Source organism: Diadema antillarum, unplaced genomic scaffold (genome assembly GCF_040938485.1).
Source record: "Diadema antillarum isolate AM-2024a unplaced genomic scaffold, OU_Dant_1.0 scf00000101, whole genome shotgun sequence".
NCBI classification, from domain to species: Eukaryota; Metazoa; Echinodermata; class Echinoidea; order Diadematoida; family Diadematidae; genus Diadema; species Diadema antillarum.
In genome coordinates this window covers 1,489,202-1,516,477 of record NW_027270990.1, presented here as the reverse complement: position 1 = coordinate 1,516,477, position 27,276 = coordinate 1,489,202, and the positions used below count along the sequence as shown (strand labels likewise).

Here is a 27,276-nt window from a genome sequence, read left to right as displayed (position 1 = left end):
AATCACCCCCTCCATCCCCCGATAATTCCCCCTCCCGCCCCCGCCCCCCGCCCCCTGTTTTTTTTTATAGGGAAAATCCCATCCATAAGATTTTAGTGCCAAGGTAAATTCTCATTGTGAATCTATCATGGCTCTCGAATTTGGAAGGAAAATATAAATAGCTGAGATGATTTTTGTTTTTTCAGGAGTTAGATGGAAGCCACAGTCGGTTCTAACAGATTTTGAATATAATGACCCCTTCAGTTTTTCCTTTAGTAAAAGAATGTCATGTAAAATATAACGAGAAATTTTTACTCAGGAGGTGGGCATGATTATGGAATTCCGCGGAGACTACTTTCACGACTTCACCATTCGCCAGAAATCTCAACAGATAAAGGTATTTAGAAAGCGAAAGAGGGAGTATTACAAATAAGAGTGAGAGAGGAGAGAGAGAGAGATATTTAAGTAATATCCACTTCCTTTGATACTGAGATTCTTTTTTTTAAGGACGTTTAAGCCTACTTGTCTATTTGCATAATTTAGTTTATTAACAGATACTTTGTACAGAGATAATATTCATAGTGAGAAAATATATCGTAATTTGTATAGCGACTTGTGCTAGTCTTGCGTCCAGTCTTCCACCCTCCTGATGCTGTCAGTAGTCGGGAACCTGGAGGTCTGGCGTCCTTAGACTACTTCGTTGGCCTTTCCGATGCCTCGACAGAGTGTGATGTTGAAGATCATGACCAGAATCTAGTGAGGGAAATGATAAGAATATATTGTTCTTATCAATATTATGTGTGCACAATCAAGATCACCGTGGTCTGAGGTACACTGTATAAGCCATATGACATTGGTAAATCAATGAAGCGGCTACACTCTATAAAAAGTAACTACTATATAATCACTGCTACGATATTATTATCATTATTATTGTTTCTATCTTCACAAGATATCTTTTGGAGATCAATATCACGTCAAGTTCCATCCTGGAACCTTAGACTTCTAGTACTTTTTTTTCAGGATTCGCGCCGTCCCCAGCAATGCTGCTTTTTGGAGCATTTGCACTCGATCGGGCACACCCACATTGTCCAAGTGCCGTCGCAGCTGCTTTGGCGTTGTTCCGAGTGCTCCAACGACATTAGGGATCACCTTCGTTTTCATATTCCACAGGCGGTGAAGTTCTCTGGCCAGATCCTGGTACTTTTCTATCTTTTCCTTCTCCTTCTCGGCTACTCTGCTGTCTCCCGGTATCGCGACATCGGTACGACATTCTTATTATTATCATTATTATTATTATTATTATTATTATTATTATTATTATTATTATTATCATTATTATTATTATTATCATTATTATTATTATTATTGTTGTTGTTGTTATTATTATCAACATTATTATTATTACTAGTAGTAGTATCCTGACTATTACTTCCATCATGATTTCTACTACCTATTACTACTACTACTACTACTACTTCTACTACTACTACTAGTATACTGCTACTACTACTAATGATAATAATAATATTACTACACACTGTAGTAAATAGTTTATGTAGTGAATATACACTGCACTCCCTTTATGACAAGAAGAAGAATACACGATAAAGCAGCATTCTCTATTCGAAGTAGAAATTCAGGTCCGAAATTGTTGTCAGTTTATCTTTGCATATCTTATAATGCTCTGCTATAACGGAATTGTGATACAACGAATGAAAGTTGGTACTCCCGAGTAACAACGTTACTCGGGAATAACTCTGGAGTTACTCCCATTATAACTTCGTTGTAATGGGAGTAGTTTGTATAGGCATGATCATGAGTTTCTTTATTTTGAACCAGGAAGTCTCGTGGTCATTTTGCCGCTAAATGCTTTACCTTTATAATATTTGAGAAAATTAGATGAAAGTGATTTTTTTTTTTATCACCAACTTGAGATAGAAACACTATATCTAACCTTCTAATATGATCGTGTTGTCACTTCACGGATCAGCACCAAATGTAATGACTTAGAGGCTTAAGGTAATTTTGCAATGAAAAAAAAAACACACAAACACCAATACAATGTGATTTAAATAGGGCTCAAATGAAGAAATAAATTCTTTATTCTATATAACATGCAGAATACAATCAAAGATTGATAAAAATTCGTAGGTGAAATATACAACATTCAAACAAATAATCATGATACATGGCGCTTGCAAATGGGTGAAAATGAGGTCATAGAAATCGAAAGATTCCACATACCTCAATAACGACAAGAGCGATTCCCACAGCCCCAATGTAGTAGATATGATCAATGACGTAGTTCTGTAAAGATTCGTAGCAGCCCTGAAAAAAAAGAAACAAAACATGCCATTCATTACACACTTTGAATTCTTCCTCTGTTCATCTTACTCGTTCTTTATCCCTCTCCATATATTTTTCCATTCTTCTTCGTCTTTTTTTTTTCTCTCTAATTGATCACTTCCACCATCTCAATCTTCTTATGCTGATATCCTTAGCTTGTGTATTTTCCCTTTTCCTAAAGCTGGTGACTATGAAATACTGTTTGAATTGCTAGGTGCATTACTACTGCCAATCTTTAGAACAATATATTTCCATTCACTTTCTCCGAAAGGTGCAGTTTATACGTAATATCAATAACGCACATATTCCAATTGCCAAACAAGTCAGTAAGTGCCACACTTGTAAAACTTAAGATTACTGATAGCTTTCAATCGCAATCGATTACATCGACGCGTCGAAAATATATGCAAGTATTGGGAACATAGAATCGCTGAGGGTATGCATAATAGGAAAGTGTGGGGCGTGGAGATTAAAACGCCTTTCCTATAGCCTCTTGCAAAAGGCTTTTATCGTCACACCAACTAAGCAAACTAAAGAAGAGTTGAGCGCCTCAAGGTACTCAGGAGCTGAGCTGAGAGATAGCCTTCACGGCTGAATTCATTTGTACTAAATAATTCTGTTATGAATCACTTCGAATTGTTTACATTTCGCCCATCGGCGGTCAGAGCGAAATTATGTATAGTGTATACTATAAGCTTGTCCGAAGAGACCCAGAATATTATAATGCCAGCTATGCACTATTAGCTACAACATTTTGCTATCGAACGCATGGCAGAATTCGGTAATTCAAAAACAAAAATTCTTTGGAGGGGTCTCCAAACGTCAGGGTCATCCCACGAGTCGGACACCCATGAATCATACGGCCCGCGTGTCATACACCCCATAAGCTAGGCACTGCACGCAAACAAGGCCCACGAGTCCGACACCGGGCAAGCATGATCCACCAGTTCGACATCTAGCCAGGCGAAAAGAGTTTCATGAGACCGACATTACACCACGAGGCTTAATGTCGGTCTCGTGGGTCTTTTTTTTTTATATTTAGTATCGAATTCGTAGACCTAGTTTGTCTATTGTCGGACTCGTGGGCCTTGTTTGCCAAATGTCGAGCTCATGGGCTGTGTGACTTGTGGGTTGTATGACTCGTGTGTATCGAACTCGTGACGTGAATCCAAAACGTCTTCTAACTACACCGAGAAGGCATTGGACAAAGAAACTACCTTTAGTTCCATGGTTAACAATGTAGCTCTATGGTTAAACTACCTCCATAGTTACACTATCTCCATGGTTACGTGCACTTACTCCTGTGTTGACGTAGGTGGCGCTCGTCGATGTCAGGCAGGCGCTGATGTTGGCGGGCATGGGCCAGTCGGTTCCGGTGAGAAGGTCGTTCTTATCGGGGTACTACCGCAGGCAAAGATTGAACCAAGTAAAAGACACCATGTCAGGAAGGGAACATCAGCAGCCAACCATTTTTTTTTCTTACTATCATGATTATTTCTGTGATACTATTTATACAGTATTTGAAGAGCTCATTTGCAAAAGGGGTTAGATCCATTTTTGACGAAAATTGAGTTATTAGCATCATTGCACAGAATTCCATCTGAGTTAGTTACAGTGAAAATTTCCAATCCAGACAAACATTTGAATAGAAATTATAGCAAAATTAGATTTTGATTTTCCATACACCTGTGTACAAATTCTCACAAACAAACCAGTTTTTCTCTAAAGTACTAAAAGTGCATCTAACCCCTTTTGCAAATAAACTCCTCATTTCCTGGAGTAGTTTTGGTGCAGAAACGATCCCTGTTAATTTGAATTGGCATTCTATGCTTATTGAGATCCCTTTATCGGAGGTCTAAAGGGAAATGGCTAAAAGTCAAATGTTCAAAAACCAATAGAAATAACAAAACGTACCAATGTGTGAGAGAAACTGAATCTCAAACCTCGAAAAACATGATGTACATTTACGATCAGTTGAAATTGACCGATCTAGATGGACTTGAAAATTCTTAAAGAACAATCATCAACCGTTTCCACCAAAAATGGGTTCAATTATTCTTGAAAGTTTTCGTCATAGTTTGTAAAACACTTTACAATGATAACAGATATTGCATAGTTATTATTTGCATTTTGAGCATGATCACTGTTTTCGTGAAAGCATTATCGCTTTATACTTTAAAATGTCCATTGTTTTCTTATTTTGTGTAGGATTTCAATGAATTAGTTTTCGAATTCATTTATTTTTTTAAGGAAATTCTTCATATTCACTATAAGCATGAACAACAAAGTTACATTTCTTCTTTCTTTTTTCTTCTCTCTTTTTTTTCCGTTGGAAGGGGAGGGGTGATTAAAATTATAGCCATCCTTTTGTAGGCTACCACTACAACTAAGTTGTTGTTTTTTCACAAAGAAAATTCATTCACTTATCAACACTTTTAGGTAATAATGAAATATCAATGTTACATCATTATGATGCATAAAGCATGATACATAAAGCAGATAGTAAATACGGTTAATCATGTTGAAATTCTGACCACGCACAGAATTCTGGGAAGCATGACGTCATGTACTTACCACGCAGCAGGTAAGGGGGTAGTCTTGAGAATAAGATTGGTATGTGGGATTATCGTCGTACCAAGTTGTGTTTTGCCAGTCAGCATAGCCGTTGGTTCCGCAGCACTCGAACTGCGCCCCACAAGGAAACAAGAGGCAAATAATCTCAATTAACATGATTAAGAAGAATACACTCTATACATGAATGTATGCAAACGTTTGCATGAGTGTATGCATTTAAACTTCTCTTAACTTAGCCTCTGCGCTTTTGGCATAATTATTTTCTAGCGTATACAGTTATATCCCATAGCCAGTTTTGTTTTCATAAAGAAATTCTATTCAGATAAATATAAACATTCAAGTACAAATACATCTTACGTTATGTGATGCATGTTGTAAATGATGCAATTTGACAGGCAGCTACAAATAGTCTAAATGATATTAATGCGATTTCACTCAATATTAGATTTAAAAAAAACTTTAGTTTTTAACTAACATAATACATATCCATCTACTTTCTTCGGTTGCTTTAAACAAAGCACTTTGTAAATTGTGCTCCACAGCATAAAAAAAAAAACAAACTTGCATCATCTTCAAGAATGAAGTAGGATTAAAGACATAGCTAACACAATATGGTACGACAGAATAGTTAAGCTTCATTAAGAAGGACCCCAATATTAGAAAATAATGATAGATATTTTGTGTTGAAGGGTTGACCATCCTCAACCAAGCATAATAAGTTTTCCTGGCAAAACAATGACAATTCGATTAAAACCGGATAAAAATTAAGGAAGTTATGACATTTTGAAATTTCACTAATTTTAGGTAGCAGCTCTTGAATAATCGTTATGACTATGTAAATAGTGACGTGATGATGTTATCGTCTGACAAGCTTGCCATATACTTTGTACATAAAATTGACATTTCTGTTTTTCATCAAAATTACATGAAATTACGCTGGGGTCTCAAATCATGATATATCGAAGTAATCATTATTCTGAAGTTATTCAACTACGAATAAAATCACATTTTAAACTTCAATAACAGAAACATTAAATTTTTCACCCCCCTTTTTTCACATGATCAATGGAAAATGTTGAGGTGTGACGTCATCACTCATTGAATATTCATATCAACTGGACTATAACTAAGAGCAGAATTATAGCGAAGCTTTACAATTATTGATTTCCAAATTTTTTTGTCCGATTTTGATAAATTTTCCACTGATGTAATTGTAAGATTTTACTCTTTCTTCTCAGACTAACATATAATTTTACTGGAATTGTTCTTTAATAATGTTACAAGAAGTGAATTTCTTACCAGGATCTGGACAGCGTTCCAGCCAGTACTGGTGGAGTCGGTTGCGTTCTCTCCATTGTAATCGTCCATGGTGGTAATCAAAGTATCGGTGAGGAAACTGTCAACCTGCAGATGAGAGAAAAGACATTAATCCGTCAACGTTCTAGAAACCCGATTTCTGTGGTTTGGTGCATTATCTGTTTTATATATTATCTACTAGGAATTTTGAGTGTGTCATAAGGTAAAATATCTTGAACCCTCACTTGTGCATTGATTGTACAGTGTTTTTGTTCCAAGATTTGCACGAGTCTCTTTATTGGTATGACTTACTGCCCCTTGTTTAAGTTGGCAGCACATTTAAATTCATGTTTCTTACACAGTTAGCATGGTTAGCATTCGGTGTTAATTTCTTTCTGACTTTCCTTTTTGGATTTAAGTATTGATATAGCCATAGTTATTTATGCGAAAGAGGACGGGATCATCTAAGGGAGCAGGGAGGTTTAATCGTCTCACCTCCCCGAAGGGAGGGACGGAATTAAAACATAACGCAAGCTTGGGGATAGGGAAGGAGAATAGGCACATCAGGTACGATCTACTCACGTCGCTCTTGTAGGCGAGCACGAGAGCGCAAGCGACCAGCTGTGCGACGAAGACGATGAAGACGACAATGAAGTGCTGTGAAGGGAGAGAAAGAGACCAACAATGAGACATGCAGATGTGGCAAGGAACCATACTAGAGAGAACGTTATGCCATACACTGAGGGGCGGATCCAGGAATCCCGCAAAGAGGGGCGCCTTTACAAAATTAAAGGGGGGGGGTGGGAGACGAACGTACCCGTCCTCCATTTTTTTCTTTTTATTTCTTTTCTTTTAACAAAAAATAAAGCGGGGAAGGGCGTGCCTGGTGCGCTCTCCCTGGATCCGCCACTGCCGAGGGGACTTCTCAGCAATTTGTGGTCAATCATAAGTTCTGTTATTCTCGATCCCATTTAAAATATTGGATGTGCCCCTTTATAAAAAAAATAATAAACGCAACAAACAAAAGCAAAAATCTTGTGATTATCTTTCAGTTTATTCAATGGGGAATTTTAAAGCCGTGATAAAATTCATAGTCCCATTTCGATATACTGTAATGGTGGCAATAATAATTACAATGATAAAATCAATAACCCAGCAGCCTAAAGCTGCATTGCCCCAATCAAATTCATTACATCAAATTTGATGCTGAACATAATAGAATAATCATAAATCAAATAAATATCACTTTCACCATTACAACCAGAGGGCATTATCATTCATATTTCTCACCTTTTAATATGACTACAGAAATATTTCAGAATATATTGTAAATCATAGATAATATACATGTACGTATGCTTGTGTATTAGCCATATCGAGAACGCGAAAGGTAATTATAACATCCCGGTAAATACCGCCGGCCAGACAAGTTTCTCGGTAGAACTTTTTAACAGGTTGCAAGTAGATTTTGTGTCTTGCCAAATACTAGTTTTTAGGTTTGAATAATTATGGTTAATTGAAATCTAGAATGGAGCTCGTCTAGCCTCCAAATGAGATGTATTTTGCATAGTGGGATTTATTGTAACCAACCAAAGCTATATTTCTTTTTTCCAGACCAGGGTCCCGTTGCTAGAAACTTTGTGTTTAAACGCAACTTGCAACCGATTGTCACTGGCCAATCAAAATCATTGTTGCATGCATGTCTTCTTAATAGGGCAGACCCTGAGCCAATCAGAATGGTTGTTTCAAAATTAGCAATTATTTGCAATTGATTACAACTTTCTTGCAACGGGGCCCTGGTATTGGATATTTCAATCACGAGTTTTCAAGATAAATCTAATTATCTTTGGTACGACAAACTTCTGGGGCTCATAAGCTGGTCCATCTTAAAGGAAGAGCAGTGATTACAAAAAAAAATGTTTGATTTATCACATTTTTGATGCATAAGTGTATGTTAGTTGAATTACAAAACGACCTATCATATAAAAAATTTCGTTCTGAAACCTAAAATATAAGGAGATATCACTATTTTTCTCAATAAACCATAACTGTAGACGGTTTATTCTAGAAACAATTTCTTATAACTATTGCTCACATAAACATATTTCACATTGGTTACACTGATTAAGACTTTTACATTTATTGTTTCTATCCCTCTATAACTCACTTTTTATAACTATTTTGAAGCATTAAAGCTGGGTTTTTGTTTCATTTGCAAATGGCAAACAATGCCTTGAATATACACGCGTGAAGTCTAGTGCGCACTATTAATAGAACTCACACAGAAGGCAACACAGACCACCTGGCAGTTATCATTATGTCACATGAGAGACCACCTGACAAAGTTATGGTTAGGTCACGTGAGATCAGGGGAACATGCATACATACCATGATCAACATGCACTTGCTGTTGGCGCACGCCCCTCCGAACCCGATGCCGGACATGGCCATGATGAAGGAGCCGAGGGCGATGAGCACGTGAGCGCTATTCTTGATGAGGGGGTTATCGAGGATCTCCAGGATGTCCACCTGGTAGGGCTGGACCTGCACCCATATTCCCACGGCTAGGAGGGCCACTCCTACCAGCTGATTATCCAGCGAGGAGATACAACATCGATAACATCGAGAGTTAAAAATCATCAACGCACGAAAACATTGATACAGCCGAGTTGAAATCATTGATAGACCAAAAAAAAAAAAAAAATAAATGATAATAACAATAATCATAGTAGCGCAGTTTTAAAATCTTCAACAAATACAAACATCAATAAAGTAGAGGTAAAGTCATATACATCAAGAAATCATTAACAGATTAACAAAACAAAAGCATCAACAACGCCGAGCTGAAACTATCAATTAGTAAAAAAACAACAATAACAACAACAAAATAACGAATAATTAGCATTGTCAACAACCAAAAACAGAATACAAAAACACTGTTTCGTCAATGTCACTACTAGTAATCTGATATGATACAAATTTAATGCGTCTTTATGTCGACTTTAGTCTTGGGATGTTTCTGTCATTCCAGACCCGATTTTCATCAAATAAACTTTTAATTTCTCTTAAAATGGTATGTTCTGTACTATATCATATATGTTTTCTTAGCATCTCGCAAAAAGTTAAAAGCCCAATTCTCATCTCTACCAATACTGTACCATCCTTTTAATCTTATAAGTCTCTTAAATCAAAGAAAGTAATACCAAATTCACCCATTCCGGACATAAGCCATTAACTTTATTCCTCCAAGGTATGTGCTGGCCATATAGCGGTCGGTGGTAAAGTAGATAGCAAGAGACTTTTGGAATCTTTTTAACCAAAAGAAACAATATTATATGACCGACAAAGGGACTCATAGAAAATATTCCTCTACTTTACATGAAAAGATAGTGAAAAAATGCCATACAAACACACACAATAAAAAAAAATTAAAAATGTGCATTCTGGGACGCCATGTCTCAAGGAGTGGTGTTTTAGGGAAACTCACGAAAAATAGGATGTTGAAGACGATGAGAAGATATCTGGAGCATTTAGCACATCCTCCGAGGTCGGCTCCCATGGTGACTTGATGTCAGTCTGCAAGAAGAATAAAAGAAACCATGGCAACGGGTGTCAAGCATGAGAGGAGAAGAAGAAAGTCATGGTAGAATAATGAGAGCATAACGAAGATGATGAGAGGCAGAAACGTCATACATTTTATCTTATTTTTTGCTGCTTTGGTGCTTTCCTTAGCGCAAATTTTTTGTAAAAGTATCATGATTAGATGATAATGCTGCATTTGGCACGAATGTCAACGATAGTAACAACAGCAACGATTGGCATATTGTCATCATTATAATTGTCATCATAGTACATAACCCCAATACACAAACATTAGAGATAATATAACGTATAATTATGTAATTAACTTTATATAATTATTATCAAACATCAAAGGTTTGTGAAAAGTTACCAAACCTTTCTTGTAGACGTTTATCCTATGCAATGATATAACCAATATCTCCCTACAGTTTCATACGATAAGTCGAGCTTTGGTGTGTTTTGCTTGTTTTGTTTGTTTGACTTTTTTTTCCTTTCCGTGTGAATTCGTTAGCATCATAATGCGTTTGAGTCGTTGATCCCTTAAGCAATACCATTCCTGTTTTGATTTCTTGAGAGCTGTTTATCCCATTCGCATTCAGTGGAAAAAAAAAACAAAACAAAAATAACAAACAAGAAAACAACGTTTCCCTGGGAATCTGTTGGCGTTCGGTCATCCTTTAAATCGCCTTCTTTAAACACGTGACTCTTGATAATCCAACCCACCACTCTCCCACATTGATTTCCCTCTTCCGCGACCACGCCCTCTTCCGGAAAGACAAAGGGGAAACAATTTCATGGCTGGGTGAGTAGGGCCAGAGAATCCGATCTTTTTAAAAGCCTGAAATTCCACCACTATTGAACTTCTATAGTATACATTGTTATATTATTTGTCGATTTACAACAGTTTACACATGTATAGCTGTTTCAATATCAGTACATTGTTTCGAAAACTCAGCAAATTTCCGATTCGTGACGGAATACTCTGCTATTAACTATGACGAAAAGCGACGCAGAAAAGTCTGCTGAAAAGGAATTTTTTTTTGGCGGTGGTGGTGGTACACAAACAATACACACACACACACACACACACACACACACACACACACACACACACACACACTCGCTTTCTCAATCTTTCTCTTGCTATCTACGTGGGTCTACTATCTAGAGGGAATAGCGCCGCGATACGATGGGAAAACACAGGGCCAGTGTAACACGCATGATGGACAGAAGGTAAAGGTTTCACCTGGGAAGTGAACGAGCGCTCTTTTCCATTGCACCTCCCTCCTTTTAACGGACAGTGTACGTGTGTGTGTGTGTGTGTGTGTGTGAGAGAGAGAGAGTGAGTGTGTGTTTCTGTGATATGAAATTGAACGAAATTCGAATAAAGAATTATCAAAAAAAAGTGTGTGTGTGTGTGTGTGTGTGTGTGTGTGTGTGTGTGACCTTGTCTTGCCTGTTTTTAACATGCATGCTGGGAACAAGCAGCAATACAATGCATTCATATATCGCCCCCAAACAAACAGGTTCTAATATTTTTCTGTCCTTGCAATGCTATTGTGAGCATCGTGCTTTCCAGCTTTCGACACGCACACACATACACACTCACACGCATGTTAGAGAGAGAGAGGGAGAGAGAGAGAGAGAGAGAGAGAGAGAGAGAGGGAGGGAGGGAGTGATGGTGTTATCTTTATGGCGAACAGAATTGAGATTACTAGTATAGTTTATAGCACGCGACCACATGAGCCTATAATTCGTGGGGTATAATACAGCGTTATTAAACTACTCCTGAAAGCTATATTAACATAATATGAAAACAAAATATGGCCTTCAAATACCACGTCGCAGATTCTCTCTGGGTTGTTATTGTGATCTGCGATAACTATTGATCTGGTAGATACTGGCAACATATCGTTTAATATTTTAGTTCATTCGTTGTTGTTTTTGTTTTTTAATTCTGTCCTATGTACTTTATGATCGGACCCTTTCACGAATGGGACTGTTTCAGAATTTTTGAGAGATTGAGTATGATAGTACTTGATATTACGTGAGCTATAGCTGTTCCAAAACTACATTACTTTCTCCCTGTCTTACTGTATACATACCTTGACACAGATATCAACACCGTGATCTCATTAACGTTCACAAATAGTATCATTGCCACCTGTCGAATATCTACATTATGTACGACGAAACTTCCGACTGTTAAAGCCCCTATACTTACCGATCAAAAATTTCTCAACAAGAAGCACAAAAATCAACACCGAATCCTTTCCTTGATGGAGTATGCCCGCTAAAAATAGTGACAGAAATTCCCAGGTGCTTTAATGTAAAGACGACATAGACAAAATTATTATCCCACGACAATCCAGGCAGAAAAGTCAACAGTGATCGGCAGGGACACCACGGGCGTAGCAGAGTATACGGCGTTTTGACTGGGCGCCGCGCCAACGCAAAGCACAAAGTGCAACTACAGGTGTTATCCCAAAGCACAACGTATCAAACTACTGTGCTATAGCTTCGGAGTACACTGTGGCGTTGTATAATTAGGTAATGAAAGGGTCAGATCTAAACGTGCACCCGCGAGTTGCGTGGTCGTACGAAAATAATGCGTAGTTATACGGCTTCACTCTTTTTTGTCGTTCTTTCTCCATTTTGAACTGCTAGAGCGTGGCAGGCCAACCTCTTTTTTAACAGGGTCTTTTTAGAGCAGGCTGTTTTCTCTCCCTTCGTTTTTTTTTTTTCGATTGAATTTACCCCCAACGGTTTCAATAACTGACGAACTCAAGCCGGATGCCAGATTAATTCCAACCACAAATTTTATTCTCGTCTCTCCATCTGAACTAACAAGAAACGTGTACATATATTATCTGATTTTTTATGATTCTGATCAACGGTCATGCTTGCATAATTATTAATGTCTTACAGCACACAACTCTTTATAATATGGCAGGTGGGTCCATGGTTGTTGGCACGCTGGTGTCGTTATGACACTTACCTCCTATATTGAATTGTGTCCAAAAATATTTTGCAGTGTTGATTAAAGATCCAAAGAAGATGTAGAAGTGGAAATAAGTACTTTGATATAGTCAGCCAGCTATTTGCTATACCGTACGCCTATTCTGTTATCATTGGTACTAACAACGGGACCAGAAAAAAGAAAAAGAAAAAATGGACAGGTTTAAAAGGACGGGTTCACCATTTCAACGAAAGCCATTAAAAAAAAATACAACAGAAGCAACGACGAGAAGCCACTCCACATGACATGGGCGTTGCCCCCTATCCGTATTGTAAGCCCCCCTAGCTCCCTGTCAACCTGCCTTCAACACAACATTGTATATTTCATCAATGAACAGCAGATGAATGGCGGACAAAGACAAGCCACAAATTACGATGCTTCTAAAACGCCATGAAGACTACATGAGAAGACTGGCAATCTCCTCGCATGAGTAATCTGACTTTTCTGCGTGTACTTCCCACGCGAATACCATTCATCTATTGTTATAGTACTGTTAGCGTTTTAAGTCGACGAACTATTTTCATTGTAACCACTTGGTTACGCCAGCAAAGCCGTGTTCCCTCCATAAGCTAGTCTGAAAAGCTTTAGAAAAAATGACCCTACCTGCAGCCTCACTAAGATGTCTCTCCCTCTCTATTTCTTTTCTTTTCTGATGTACGCAATTTCCCCTTGCACCATTTTAGTCGATGACAACATGAACTATTGCCTATTTTACATTTCTTCCTCTTTTATTCATAATTCTATAGTATGTATACGTTCATGTTAAATTGTCTATGGGGGGAAACCCCACAGATCTTTTTTTGTTTTGTTTTGTTTTGTTTTGTTTTGTTTTTTTTTTTTTGGGGGGGGGGAAACCTCCTTGGCAGATAAATGCAATATACGCTAATGAGGTGGCAATTCGTATCAAGAGGCTGCAGTTCTTCCCCAGTCGTATAGGATCAAAAATATCGACACCCCCCCCCCCCCTTTCCCCTCCCGCAAAAATGGTTGCGGGAAGACAGAATAAGATTAAATGCAGACACATCATTCCTAACTCTTAACTATGGTCATGATTAAATATCACGGATATAACCACCTCGTGTTTTTTCTTGAAATGTTCTGTCCTTAACTCAGTTCTCAGAGAGAAATCGAATGAACACCGCGTTACCATGTCTTTGACGGACTGTACGCAAGAAAGGATGCCGAAGTTAAGTCTTGTTTTCACTTCTCTCTTTACAAACCGGGGAGATGACGGGGTAATATCACGCCTATCTGGCCAAAAACTAACATTTTGAATAAGATGTAGAGAAGGGTATCCTATTTGCATATAAGTTTCACCATTTATTTGAGATAATGTACGATAAATAGCAATATCGACATGAAATTGTTATAGATTAAACTGCGATTATTTATGGCAGTCTGAACTATTGATGATTGAGAGAAGACACACACACACACACACACACACACAAATCGGAGAACAAACATGCAAACAAACAATGAATAAATACTGTGACATCGCTCCTTCCAAAGACTCGAAAGAATTCTAACAATTTGTTTTCTTTGTGTCCTCTCCCTATCCCGTCCATTCAATTGTAAATCACATTCAGGCCCTGATTGTGTGTAAGCAAGGAGGTACTGTATACCTCTTTGGTGTTACTAGCTGATTTGTATGTCTGACCAGTACTTTCTTTGTTTGACCCGAGATATTGTTAGATTATGGCTAACGTGAGAAAGTGTTACAGATCCCCTATACAAGATTGCTAATAAACATTCCGTGTTTGTATAAGTGGCATTCATCGAAGCAAAAATAATATTTGCATCGCACATCACCTTAAATGTTATAACGTTGTATCATCATTTCATTATCCCATCATCTCAAGGTCCCATTCGATAGCGCATGAGAGCGTGAATAATCTCTTATATGATAAAATAATTGTCGCAAGGGAAATAATAATAGACTAAATTCTCTGATTAATGTATTCAGTGGAAGGGGAGTACAGGGAGAAGTAGATGTTCAGTACCACTGGCTAAGAATGATTATTATACATCAGGGGTGTTGGGTCAACCGCGGGTTTTTCGACTGGTTTTGCGATTTATTCATAATTTCCAAGCCAAACAGGGCTGGGGGGGGGGGGGGGCATTTCACGAAGGAACTTGTCGGATAAAATATCTGACAAGTCAATTATATCCGACAAGTTTTGAGAAATTCTTTAGTCTGATTGGCTGATTTCTCTGAACTTGTCGGATATAACTGACTTGTCGGACATTTTATCCGACAAGTTCCTTCATGAAATGCCCCCAGATCTTTGAGTGTGACGCAACGGTAAACGGCTGCATATCCGGCGCCTTCCAGTTCAAAGAAATGTAGTGTTTATTTTGTTTTGTTTTTCCTTTCATTGAGGGCTAGATAAAGAACGAGGCCTTATTGTGGTTGTTGGTAATGGCAACTGAAAGAAAGCATTAAGCCATCAGCCTGAGAGATGATGCATTTATCATTTATAATATCTTCTTCGTTCTCATTTTGTTAGATCGTGCATATGTCTGAATTTGATGTGTCCAGCAGCTTACACATAATGCGTCAAACAAAATAATGGTTGCATATATTTACACAGTAAAAAGTAGATTGAGGGATTGTCTTTCCGCTCTAGGTTGACTGTTTTGGTTGTTGTTGTTGCTGTTGTTGTTTTTTAGTAGCCTCTCTATTTGGATTTGTTGTTGAATACATAGATGGAAATAAACAAAACTCCAGAGAAATTTCAAGAATTCCGTGATACGCAAACATAAAATTCATTTCAAACATTATAGATCGGAATGCCACGCATTATCCCATTTCCCCATTTCCCCCGTAACATAGTACATTACGATGACCCAGTTATCAATGCATACTGCGCAATAAATAATGGAAAACAAAGAAACAGATTGTAATACATATTAGAGTATATGGTATATGGCGCTGTGCTACACACATGGAATTATGGAAGGCTACCGGAAGCTACACTGTCGACACGTTGCCCACAGAACTCAGAAACGCTATTCTACTACTTTATTTCTAAGGATCTTTCTTATAGCCTCCAGCATAATATGAACATTAACATTATGTCAATGGCTTTGTGACATAGATTGGTATTTTGAAATGTGTCATCTAACGATAGTTATGTAAAGTATGTAAATGTTGTACGTCAGTACGAATGTTTCTAAACATGGCCCCACGAGTTACCACTGAGTTTTTAACGTTTTGTTCATCCACAAAAATAGCAGCAACGCTTTATTGCCTAAATCATTAAAATTCTTTCGACTGTTATAAAAGTGCGATATTCTGGTTCATGATAAAGACAACGTGTGCGATCGCTGACCCGGATGTTTTTCAGAGATAGACGCATTACTAACTGTTAAAACTCACGGTATAGAACATTCATAAAGTTTTGATGGAGCCATATTAATTTTGACCTGCTTTTTCTCCTTCATTGGAATGTATAATGACATATCTTTCATACGAGCATGTTGATGAATACATGCTGTTCTGGTAATTAAAATACCTAACATATTCACAATGGAATGTTCTTTAGTTATTCCCTGTTTCAGTGCAGCAAGCCTGTAATCTCAAGATTAATGGTACTGTGTTTTTGTTGACATCACAATTTAGTATAACGTAGATGGCGGCCTCTAAGGTTTGGAGTAATAATTAGCTATTCGTTTGTTTTTACGTTTGTTTGTTTTTGACGAGAAAGTAATTCCCAAATGTAATCCGTCACAAATCCAGACTTTATTGGTATACCAAATACATCGATCACGAATTTTGATTGTTTGAATCTTCATGCACATAAGAGAATTTGTGGGGATTTTTTTCTGTGTGATATCCGTCTACTGCAAGCTTTCATTTTCAACATGGTTTTGTGCCATTCGCAATATTTGATGAATCAGAATGATGTACAAAATACCTATGTGTTTCCCGTAGCCATGGGGCATGGGTGTGTTTTTATCGTATTTCTTTGAATGCCGGAGACGTCCGTTGACTTCTGATAAAGAAATGATTGCATTATTATCAAGACTTAATGGTACAGCATTGTGATCATAATGCTCTTTGAAACTTATTTCCTATATGCGTCATGCGAAATTATGGCAGTATAATTCGTGGTAGTTTTACGAGACCATTATATCGACACTGGATCCTTATGATAGAAGAAATGAACAGAAAGAAATGAGTGGTACGCGGAGATTCATGGCACGTCGAGTCAATGACGTCAGGGTGACCCGGATGAAGAATCTACCCATTAAAAGTTGCGTCAATGTCTGAAAATATCAGTGACACGCACACACGCTTGTGCATACATTCTATACACAAACACAAACACAAACAGAAGCCGCCCAGACGCTATTAAAAAAGTAAATTCTCGTTGCGCGGCGACGGTAAACCGACGACATAGGCCTACGTGAGCGTCGCGTCGTCTCAAACAGTTTGAACGTGAGCGTGGTTGTCTACAATGTGTGCTCGTTTTAGGTAATAATGTTCTGATACCTTAAACTTGATAAAAGAGAAACCGTTCCAATTAGGTAATGGATGGTGTTCGGTTTTGGCGTCGCTCCACTTGTAATGCATGGACGGCAATCACTGATATGCACCTGCCTGCTTTCCGGCGGAACGACTGCAATATTAAATAGGGCCTGCATACTGCATCGCTATAGAAGAGTTCCGTATAAAAGCGAGTGCCTTTGAATTAAGTCTGTAAAGACACTCTAAAAGTGACAGAATTATAAGAAAAGATGTGGAAGTTAGCCAGACATGAAAGGTCGAACGGAGGTTTGATAATGCACACTTGTCAACACACGTCACTTCACTGAACACACAAGCTGCATACATTATGCAACGTGTGATGTGTGTGTGTGTGTGTGCGTGCGTGCGTTTATGGATGCGCATTTTTGCATTTCAAAATTCTACATTTTGATCCATGTTTCTTTGTAAATCAACCCATTCTATCTAAAATTTGTGAAATTCCAGCGTGTCTTTGTACACTACCACCCGCCCAGACTCCTCAGGCGATAGACTAGAATACTACTATAGCATCGGTCTCGTCAATGCCAAGTTTAGTTTAGACCCATCGCGGTGAAATTTGGGTCGGGGCATAGTACTAGTACATTGATTGGCAAGAATGCGATTAACAACCCATGCCTACGGGCATGACGGGTCAGGACCATGCGTGGGACCACGCCTCTCATGCAATATATTGTTCCTTCTTGAACTAACAATACCAGATCTCGGCCTTGAACTAGTGTAATTTGTACGAATAATAATAAAGCTACACTGGTTCACCTTTTGTCACGCAAACAAGGTTGTGTGCAATTAACTCGACATGGCCATTATGATAATGCGTATACGCGTGAAATATGTAACGAATACAGCGCCCCTATATTATCGTTTTTATTCTCCTTCAGGTCGGCTATCTATTACTATTGGCCGCTTACCATTTGGAAATTACCAGTACAGTGCGGATAATCATTATATATATATATATATATATATATATATATATATATATATATATATATATATATATATATTATATATATATATACATATATATATATATATATATATATATATATATATATATATACATATACATATATATCATTATATATGTATATTTATGATTATATTTCTATATCTACCATTCTCGCTCTCTGCTAAATTTGTGCATTTTTATTTTTCTACGTAGAGGACATAAAACTAACAATGCTTCTCGAAGGTATATCTCCTCCAACGTTCCCACTTTTTCCTGGGAGGCTGCTGTATGTAGTGGACCTTGTCATGCGAAAAGGGGAATCATATGATTTATATGCCGCTCCAATTCAGTTCAGCTGATTAATAGGTTCTACCTAATCATCGTCGCTGCTAACACGAAGCGGGGTTAATTGCATCATTGATCTACTTTTTTTTTTTGCCGTCATTTAGGCCCTATTGCAGGAACCAACACGAACTGTCTTTCATAATATATTACATACTAAATCTAGTATGTGAAAGAAACAACAACAACACATCATTTCCCCATATGCGATAAGGGCCTATACGTCAACACGAAATTACAGGAAGATGACACAAAATGATGTATTATTGTGCCTGATGATGTTGGCACATACTTCCAGGTCCTTATGCATGTATTTATAGGTCCTACATCTATGTATGGGTGTGTATAGTGATATGATTATGGTGTGTGTCTGTACAGTATGTATGTGTGTATGTGTGTATGTATACATTCTTTAATGATAGCATACCTGAATGTATCGTATTCAACAATAATGCATGATTATATAAAAAGCCTACAATGTATGCGTGAGTATGAGGGAAATAGGCACGTTTCAATTTTTGTATGAACCTATGCTGTATCTAAAAAGGTAGAGTTCTCAATTATAACGGGTTCATTCGAAATGATTTAAATCCGACACCCAAAGGAAAAGAAAAGAAAAGAAAACAAAACAACAATCAACATGTGACCACGTCTTGATGATGCGTTTCCCTGGCCTAGAGACAAGAAATAATGAATCATAAGTTTGGTAACAGCTCGTGGCAAGTCGATGCTCTAGTCCTTGATGTCAATAAAGAATATGCAATACAAAGGCAACTTTAAAGACATTGTGACGTCAAACTCCTAGTTTCCTAACAATCGACTTTGTGAAATCATAGACTGCGCACAGAGGCGTGTACTCCAACACCGAATCCGATGTCCACTTGACTCGTTTCTCCCTTGAACTCGAAAGCTGTTAGTTCGACGGTGCGTCACCTATTGTATATAGACACAATTTTTTCCTCTGGAGTTAAACAAACACGGCGCATTCTCTGTACTTTCTGCTTCGTATTGGCCGCTTACCACTTGGACACGGCAAACGTAGATTGTGTTAACATCAGGGAACTTTGAAAAAAACATAAACTTGGGACTTAGCAAGTGATTGACAAATTGCCCTACATCGACGTAGATAGGCGCTGACTTGATCAGTGTTTTAGAAGTAACAATGATATAAGAAATCATGGGCGTATGTACTCGAGCAGGATTCGAACCTACGACCTCATAGTCGCAGACAGGCTTCATCTCCATTATCACTATATAGACCAACGAGCTTCCGCCCAACAGCAAGTGTGCTGGTTCTAATCCTTATATGCAGCGCGTATTATACCGTGTACTGTCCATCGGTTGCAATACAACATCTTCACGGAAGAGTTTCATGGATTTGAATTCATGAAATTGATGAAAGTTGAAAAGTTAAGAGCACAGAATAACTTGTCACACGTGATCCAGTTGGCTGGTAGTTTAAAGTATAATAATTGCTTTATTGTACTCTTATACCAATTGTATACCTAATCTTAAAGCCACAACCTCATGTGGCTGTGCATGTGTGTGAATGGATGTTACATTTTGTCTTTCTATCGCCATGGGGAAAAAAAAAATTTTTTTTTATACTGGAGATGACTTACCATTGGAAAATATAAAAGTAATTTCAGTTTTTCAGCGACATTCTTTCTCCTCGGGGTATGCACAGGTTCATTGCTGTTTCACGTTAGTTGAACTGCGTTTGGGAGGCCTGATAGCTGAATAGCTTATGATTACCCGTCGTCCTAGTTTTCTACATAAAGGTACGTATATTTTAAACATTACCCAACATACAGAGGAAAAAATGCTTATACGGGGACTTTCCATCAAATCTATTGAGCCCACATTTTCTAACAAAGTAGACACATTTGTAATGATTCCCTTTTCAAATTGACGGTATCATAGCACGCATACGAATCACAGATTTGTGTTCCTTCATCCACGCTCAGTAATCCCCCGGGGCAGGGTTGCGTAAGTTCAGCCTATAGTTTCGTTACGTAATGATTGCAACGCGTATTTGCCCACGGGATTGTTTTGGCAATACTGTTTTTGGTTACCATTTCTTTTTCTTTTTCTTTTTCTTTTCACTATCTCTTTGTCAATCCACTTTCCCTTTCTCCCCTTTACCTGCTTTATCAGCTAGATTTACTCGAGGCCGCTAGTAATTCGCTGTCATCATTGAAAGTCTTCATCTAGATCCTCTAGTCTTCTAGATAACGCATAAACCTAGCTCCAAATATAGTTCCATCTTATAGTCATAGCATACCTCCATTCTCTTTCGAAGGAGGTACTCTCCTTTGGCGTACTGTGAAGTAGGCACAACGATGCATTGTACACAAAATAAAGTTATTTGCATGACAACACGTTTGTGACGCTCTTTAATCCACTCCAACCCATCCATATGATAGTCGTTGGAATGTTAGCGAGTCCGTTGTTTTTATCGTGTTTTGCGTGGTGATTAATCTTATGTTTTCGGCCACACTACAGGAGCAGGGCTGGAGCCAGCGATCTCTAGGAAATGTCTGGATATTTCTTTGGCCCATTCAGGCTGTAAAAAGAAGTAAAGCTGTCGCGTCGCCATCTTACGCCGCACACTCTAAAATGAGGATTTGCACGTATTTTCCTACAGAGTCTGTCACCAAGATTGCGTATACACAAAATGAAAATGTATGCGGGCGATGTGCATGGTAAGATGGCGGCGGGGTGGCTTCAAATTGATTTGCTCATGAGCTATATCCAGTATCAGTAGCTGGGGCCAATAGCCTCTGATCACAGGGTTATTCTTGCTCGTTTTTGGTTCCGCTCCCCCGCGAAATCTTTGTATACTAATAATCTTGTTTCACGCCCACACCAGACTATACCAACTCACTCATCTTCTGATAAATACAGAAAAAAAAATATTATGTGCATGCTTGTGAGGAGCCCTAATTCTCTCTTTTCTACTCAAACTTCTTGTGGACGGCATTACGATATCTTCTGAATTAATACAAAGCAACGAAAAATGAAGTCAAACAATGTCAAATGACTTTATAGCAGAGCAGTAACGTGATGTGAGATGGTAATTAACTATACAATAATAATACTCTTTTTATGTTCCACATAAAAATAAAAATGTTATGGTGGGCTATTTTTTTTCCCCCTCAATTTTATATCCATTTCTTTAGCTGACGTTGGCTCGTTGGTACTTGCGAGTTTTTAGTTTTATTGAATTGACAATAAACCCGTCCAAACCAAGCTTACGGCGGGCCCTGTTACAGATTCTAAAGGATGATGTGTACACACAGAGACATCGATTTTCTGACAGCCGAGACGGATAGGACGGTAATTCGTTGACGGAGGGACGTCATCGATAAATTATGCATCGTCATCGGAAAACTGTGCAGTCACGGAGAACGAACTCGAAAACGTGTACACCAATCCAGAATGCAATCTACGTTATTACCTTCATGCTGTTTAACATCATGTAGTATACTGGGTATATAATGTATCATCCTTGTTGTGAACAAGGAACATTACAATCAGATCATATAATATTATAATATATGTGTATGATGACATTATTCAGCCGTTATTCATTTTATAGCTTTCTTTTTATGAAATCAATGCAAAAGGCTGATGACAATAATCATGTCGATCCATATGATTGATAACATTTTCCTCCCCAGGAGTGCGTTTGTGCGATCTGGATGTATACATGCGTACGCTTGAAGAGCGCAGTGAAATTTAAAACAACAGCTAACAAAAACAATATCCACAGTAGATCTATTAGGAAAATTAGGAGAATAAGATAATGGCGGAGGTAATACCAGTCGCCATCACGACATTCTTTCTACATGTACTAAGTGAAATAAAGTTTGAATGGTATTAAGCATTGTTTGTTGCAGGTCTGCATCTGATTTATTTCATTTAAATGTATACCATACAAAATCTAGTAACATTGCTGCTTTCCATGAAGGTTATTATATTCGCACAGTCACTCTACTGGCTCTTATCATTATATGACGCAGATCATGAAGTTTATATAATTTCTACATAAACGTTTTTGCTTACCTTGCACCTCTACTAAAAAATGCAGATATATTTCTTTTTTTTTTATAAGAGCTTTGAATTTTCTTATTTGAGAGTACGGTAATATCTATTGTATGGATGATTGTCTTTTTATTTACGTTCTATTCAGTGCTTTAAATTAAAGTACATGTAGCATATAATATACTATATATATATATATATATATATATATATATATATATTTATATATTTTATATAGGCCTAATTATATCTTATGTATGTATAACAATCTAAGATACATATATACACTTTGGATTTTTTAAAGGTGAAAAGACTCAATGTTTAGAAAGAAATAAATCAAAGATATTGCCGTGATGCTTTGCACGTATATACCATAAACGTGATGCCTTTGACCCTATATAAACTGTGTAACTAGATACAGTGTGTATACGACAAACACACGCCAGCACGTTTGATACTTATCGATACTTATATGCTGCAGGAATATAAGCTATAAATGTACACTTCTTGGAATGCAGTATTGCAAGAACGTGGGATCGACTCTTGTGGGACGTATGCAGCTGTGAACAATGGTATAAAAAATTATGTCGTGTGGGTAAAACTGGGTTCACAGCCTCACGCTATACAGTCAATAGCGTCATAAATTATTATAAAGATCTTTACACTTGCTTAAAGCAACAAAATATTCTGCTCTTGTGATTTTTGTTTTTGGTTCTGGCTTTATAGTCTTCTATCTGGAAATGGCGCCATTTCGTTGCTCACGCACCGACATTTGCCGTTTTAGAGGCATCGGCAATACATCATCTAATTTTGCTGGGCCTATATATTGATACGACCTTCATCTAAACCCTAAACCCGGATCAGTTTCTCTATCGTTGGTTCGTCATGGTGCGTATGCACAGTTTCAACAGTGCACTATACTGCGAAGCCAACACGGTTGCCATGGGAGAAGGCATTTCACGCCATTAAAGGCTCGCTCAAATTTTATCGTTTGATCACAGCCCATGTAGGAAAGGTTTCGGGACAATAATATTTCTAAAAGCGACATACCTGTATGTTCTTGAGGAAAGAAAAGTTGTCCGTCTGTAGCGGATGCTGGCCAAAACTTCGGGGAGATGCGACTATTCAACCCTATGGACGAGCTTTCGATTTGTCTGCTGGGGAGAACGTGTATTATGTGACACTACTGTGGAAGTGCTTGAATGAATAACAGAACGTATGCCACAGAGGTCGGTCACCCAATTAAACGTTCTGATATAACAATAGGTGACGGGACGGGGAAAAATCAATACGCGTTCGCTCAAATCGACGTAATAGAAAGTTCGCGCGGAGTCTTCGCCCAATGCGTTGGAGGGGGCCATAGAAGTGCAATGGGAATGTTTGACCGTTGCTTGCGATCTCCACACCAACAGAGCGAAACACTCCTTTCAAAAGTGGCCGTACCCTCACCCGTCCCTGTTACGTACTGGCACGACGCTTACAGACGGACTGCGGCAGAGGGGAGGGGGACAAAAAACAACAACAACGAAGGGGAAAATAAGAAGACGGATGAAAAGAGGGAAGGAGGGGCGATAAACTTAAAACACGTTGATATGTCAACTGATCGGTCTTTAATTACTAATCATTATTATCACTAATTCTTATGACGTCACATTTTCCATCTTTCGTCATCTGTAGTTATTAGTACACCATCTGTCTCGAAACAAGAAGTTTTTCGATGAAGGTAGAAGGCAATACAAAATGAAGAAGAGATTTAAAAGAAATTTGATATAAGAGAGAGAAAAAAAAATTGATAGAGAATGACAATATCGTTTTACTCTCAAGCTGAAATTAGAAAAAAAAAACAGGATGGTATCAGTCACAATTTGTAATAAGATATATAAAGAACCCGGACAAAATGACCCAACGTACATCACGAAAGAGGCATTACACTTACACACACTCACACAAACTAACACAGACACACCCACAACAGTATATATTCACTTATGAATAGTTTAATGAGTTTATTGAGTTTAAAACGAGATATGTGCCATTCAAAAACATTTAAAAGTAAGTCCACCATCAGATGTTAAAAAAAAAAAAACCTTTCCAGTGACACCTCACTCATGGTATATCAAAGAATATTCTGTAAGTTTTTTTTTAAAAGACTCTCTATATTTTCTAACTATTTTCTTCAGCTTTTTCGCGGATTCTGTCATAAATAACTCAACAAGAACGAAGCTAACTCGTTTGGCGATCAAATTCTTCATAATAATAAATGATGGAAAGATACAAGCAAAGTTTGGATGCAAAGTTTACCCATGTTTTCACTGGAGATTTCGACTAGAACTCTCACCCACCAGGAAGAGCTTGCTTCAAAAAGGCGCTAAATCCATCATTTTTCAATGGATTTGGCGCCTTTGGGAAGCAAGCTCTTCATTCATATACTATACGTTACTATTGCAAAGCGTACATTCTTTCTCGTTATGTAATCATCTGTAAAAACAATTGTATCATATTTTATGACTTACACTTTTTTTCTTCTCAAGTTGCTCAACAATATGAGTAGACAAAATGTGTAATTTATGTATGTTTTACTTTTCGTTGTATAACGCAAAGAAAGTGTAATGGAATTGCATTGAAATTAAATTAAATAGTGCTGAAATTAATTTGAAAGCACCCCTAAAAAACGCACTTTAAAAAGCCAGCGTAGCTATAATCTATCATCAATTTCTATACCAAGAATGACTTGAACAATGTTGCATAGAATAGGTTTTGATTGATTGATTGATTGACTTTAATGTTGCATTTCTTTTCATACATGAACGTAATACAAAGTCAATATTATTTGAATCTAAAGGTGAAACAGGTGAGTGATTAATTCAAGTCAATACAATTTAAAGTTATTGTTTAGAAATTTACAACTCTACCCAAAGATCAAATCAACTATACTAGATGCCCTAGCCAGGCCGATACAAGCATGCTCTGATAGCACAGGGGCAACTACACGAGTAAAGCACGTGAGTCGGTGAACACTGTATTCTGGGTAACTGAATAGCTCGTGCAAGGACCACACCCAAACAGTACAATAAAAGCCAAGTCCGATTGATGAAGCAGAATGGGGGGGGGGGGGGGGGGGGGGGGGCGGTGGTTAAATCCCATCCTGCTTAAAGGGCCCTGCAAGGAGATTAAAGACCCATGATAACTCTGCCGAGCTGATAGTATAACTGGTAGTATTGACTAGCTGAAATGTATAAGCGTAAGCAGGATAAAGTACGTGCTTGTTTATTGTAAGTATAGTGATACTACTTAAGTACCCATTCAATGGTTTGTCAACCAGAGACATAGAAAAGATAATGCTTTTAAATCTAGCACATCTAATGACGGTCCTGAATTACGTAAGCTGCTTAACCCTATAAAACCAAAGGGGGGCACATTGTGCCCCCCACCATATTTTCGTTTGCTACTCCTACACCCTTTACCCGATTTCAACCAAATTTGGTGACCTTTCCTAAAATCTTATTGCGAACATTCAAGTATATAATTTAGATATGTTCGATTTTGCTGGTTGCCATGGCAACCGTAAACTGACAACCATGTTCGTCAGATATGGCATGATTTTCTGTTCCAATTTCAGTTATGTGAAGTAATTTTGCTTGTGAATTACCCTAAAATGGTCTTCTTATTATTTCCTTTATTTTATATATGACATAGGCATCAAACAATAGATGTAATAGAAATAATCGAAAAAACAGCATTTTTCAAAGACTCCATTTTTATTTTGTGTTATCTTCACACAAGCTTTGCCTGAAACATCATTTATTTATCATATTATCACTCTGCAAACTCAAAATTTCAGTATTTTGGAAATAATATTATGAAATGTGATACCATTATATGTACCCATTCCAAGCAATACATCATAGGTTTAATACATTTCTTTATATTGTAATGAATAGCGCCCCCACATATTGACCTTGAGAAATTTCAACCATAACAAATAGTGAAGGTTGACCTGCTTTTCCTTTGTAGTAAATATGAAAATGATTGATATAAAAGAAAAACACATATACTGGGGAAAAGAAATAAAAAGAAAAAGCACGATTTTAGCGTATTTCCTATGTAGTTCTTTATATTTTGGTAAATAGCGCCCTCAGTGGATGACCTTAAGATGTTTGATCATGTAGAGCATGAGTTGCTCCACCCATGTGCCAAATATGACGGTCATACATCATATCGTTGGGCCTGGAAGGGGTCAAAATAGCTTGGGATTTATAGGGTTAAACCTAACCATAGAACAGGAACAGTAATGAACAGGATATGAAGACTTATATATCTATTTTTTTGTCCTCAATTTGAGGGACTTTATTTAAATCAATTATTCAGAATCATGCATAAGTCAATATAAGCATAAAACAATTGTAGTCATAGTTCAATTCACCTCAAGTGAAAATTCTGTATGTAACGGATTTTATCATCGATTTCTCGAATACTTCTTTTTTTAGAGAAGTCATTACAATATAACGGAAACTCATATTTGAATTCTTTTACAATAAAGGATGCAGTAAATCGCTGGTTTCTGTATTCTTCCATGAGATATACCTTATAAATTGCATATTCCGT

General features: G+C 37.6%; 1 protein-coding gene across 2 annotated transcripts; it reads right to left on the bottom strand.

Moving 5' to 3' along the window:
* Window positions 1-139: 139 nt before the first annotated feature.
* On the bottom strand, window positions 140-23,899 carry LOC139718889 (tetraspanin-18-like). 2 transcript variants are annotated; one of them, XM_071630330.1, is made up of 9 exons: window positions 23,722-23,899; window positions 9,686-9,774; window positions 8,587-8,784; window positions 6,781-6,855; window positions 6,202-6,306; window positions 4,903-5,013; window positions 3,628-3,729; window positions 2,227-2,310; window positions 140-732 (listed from the first exon to the last, which is right to left on the bottom strand). In XM_071630330.1, exons 2-9 carry the CDS (start codon window positions 9,755-9,757, stop codon window positions 667-669), a joined length of 813 nt encoding a protein of 270 aa, XP_071486431.1. In that variant the 5' UTR covers window positions 9,758-9,774; window positions 23,722-23,899; the 3' UTR covers window positions 140-666. The 2 variants fall into 2 exon arrangements, with proteins under 2 accessions (XP_071486431.1, XP_071486433.1); XM_071630332.1 differs by lacking the exon at window positions 23,722-23,899 and adding an exon at window positions 12,005-12,214.
* Between the last annotated feature and the right edge of the window lie 3,377 nt (window positions 23,900-27,276).

Bases quoted from the DNA above. Each gene is read 5' to 3' on its own strand.
- LOC139718889 (XM_071630330.1), bottom strand. From the start codon at position 9,757: ATGGGAGCCGACCTCGGAGGATGTGCTAAATGCTCCAGATATCTTCTC. The intron at 8,785-9,685 runs GTGAGTTTCCCT...CTGGATAATCAG, and splicing joins TCTTCAACATCCTATTTTTC to CTGGTAGGAGTGGCCCTCCT. The intron at 2,311-3,627 runs GTAAGTGCACGT...CTTTTTTTTCAG, and splicing joins CCACCTACGTCAACACAGGA to GGCTGCTACGAATCTTTACA.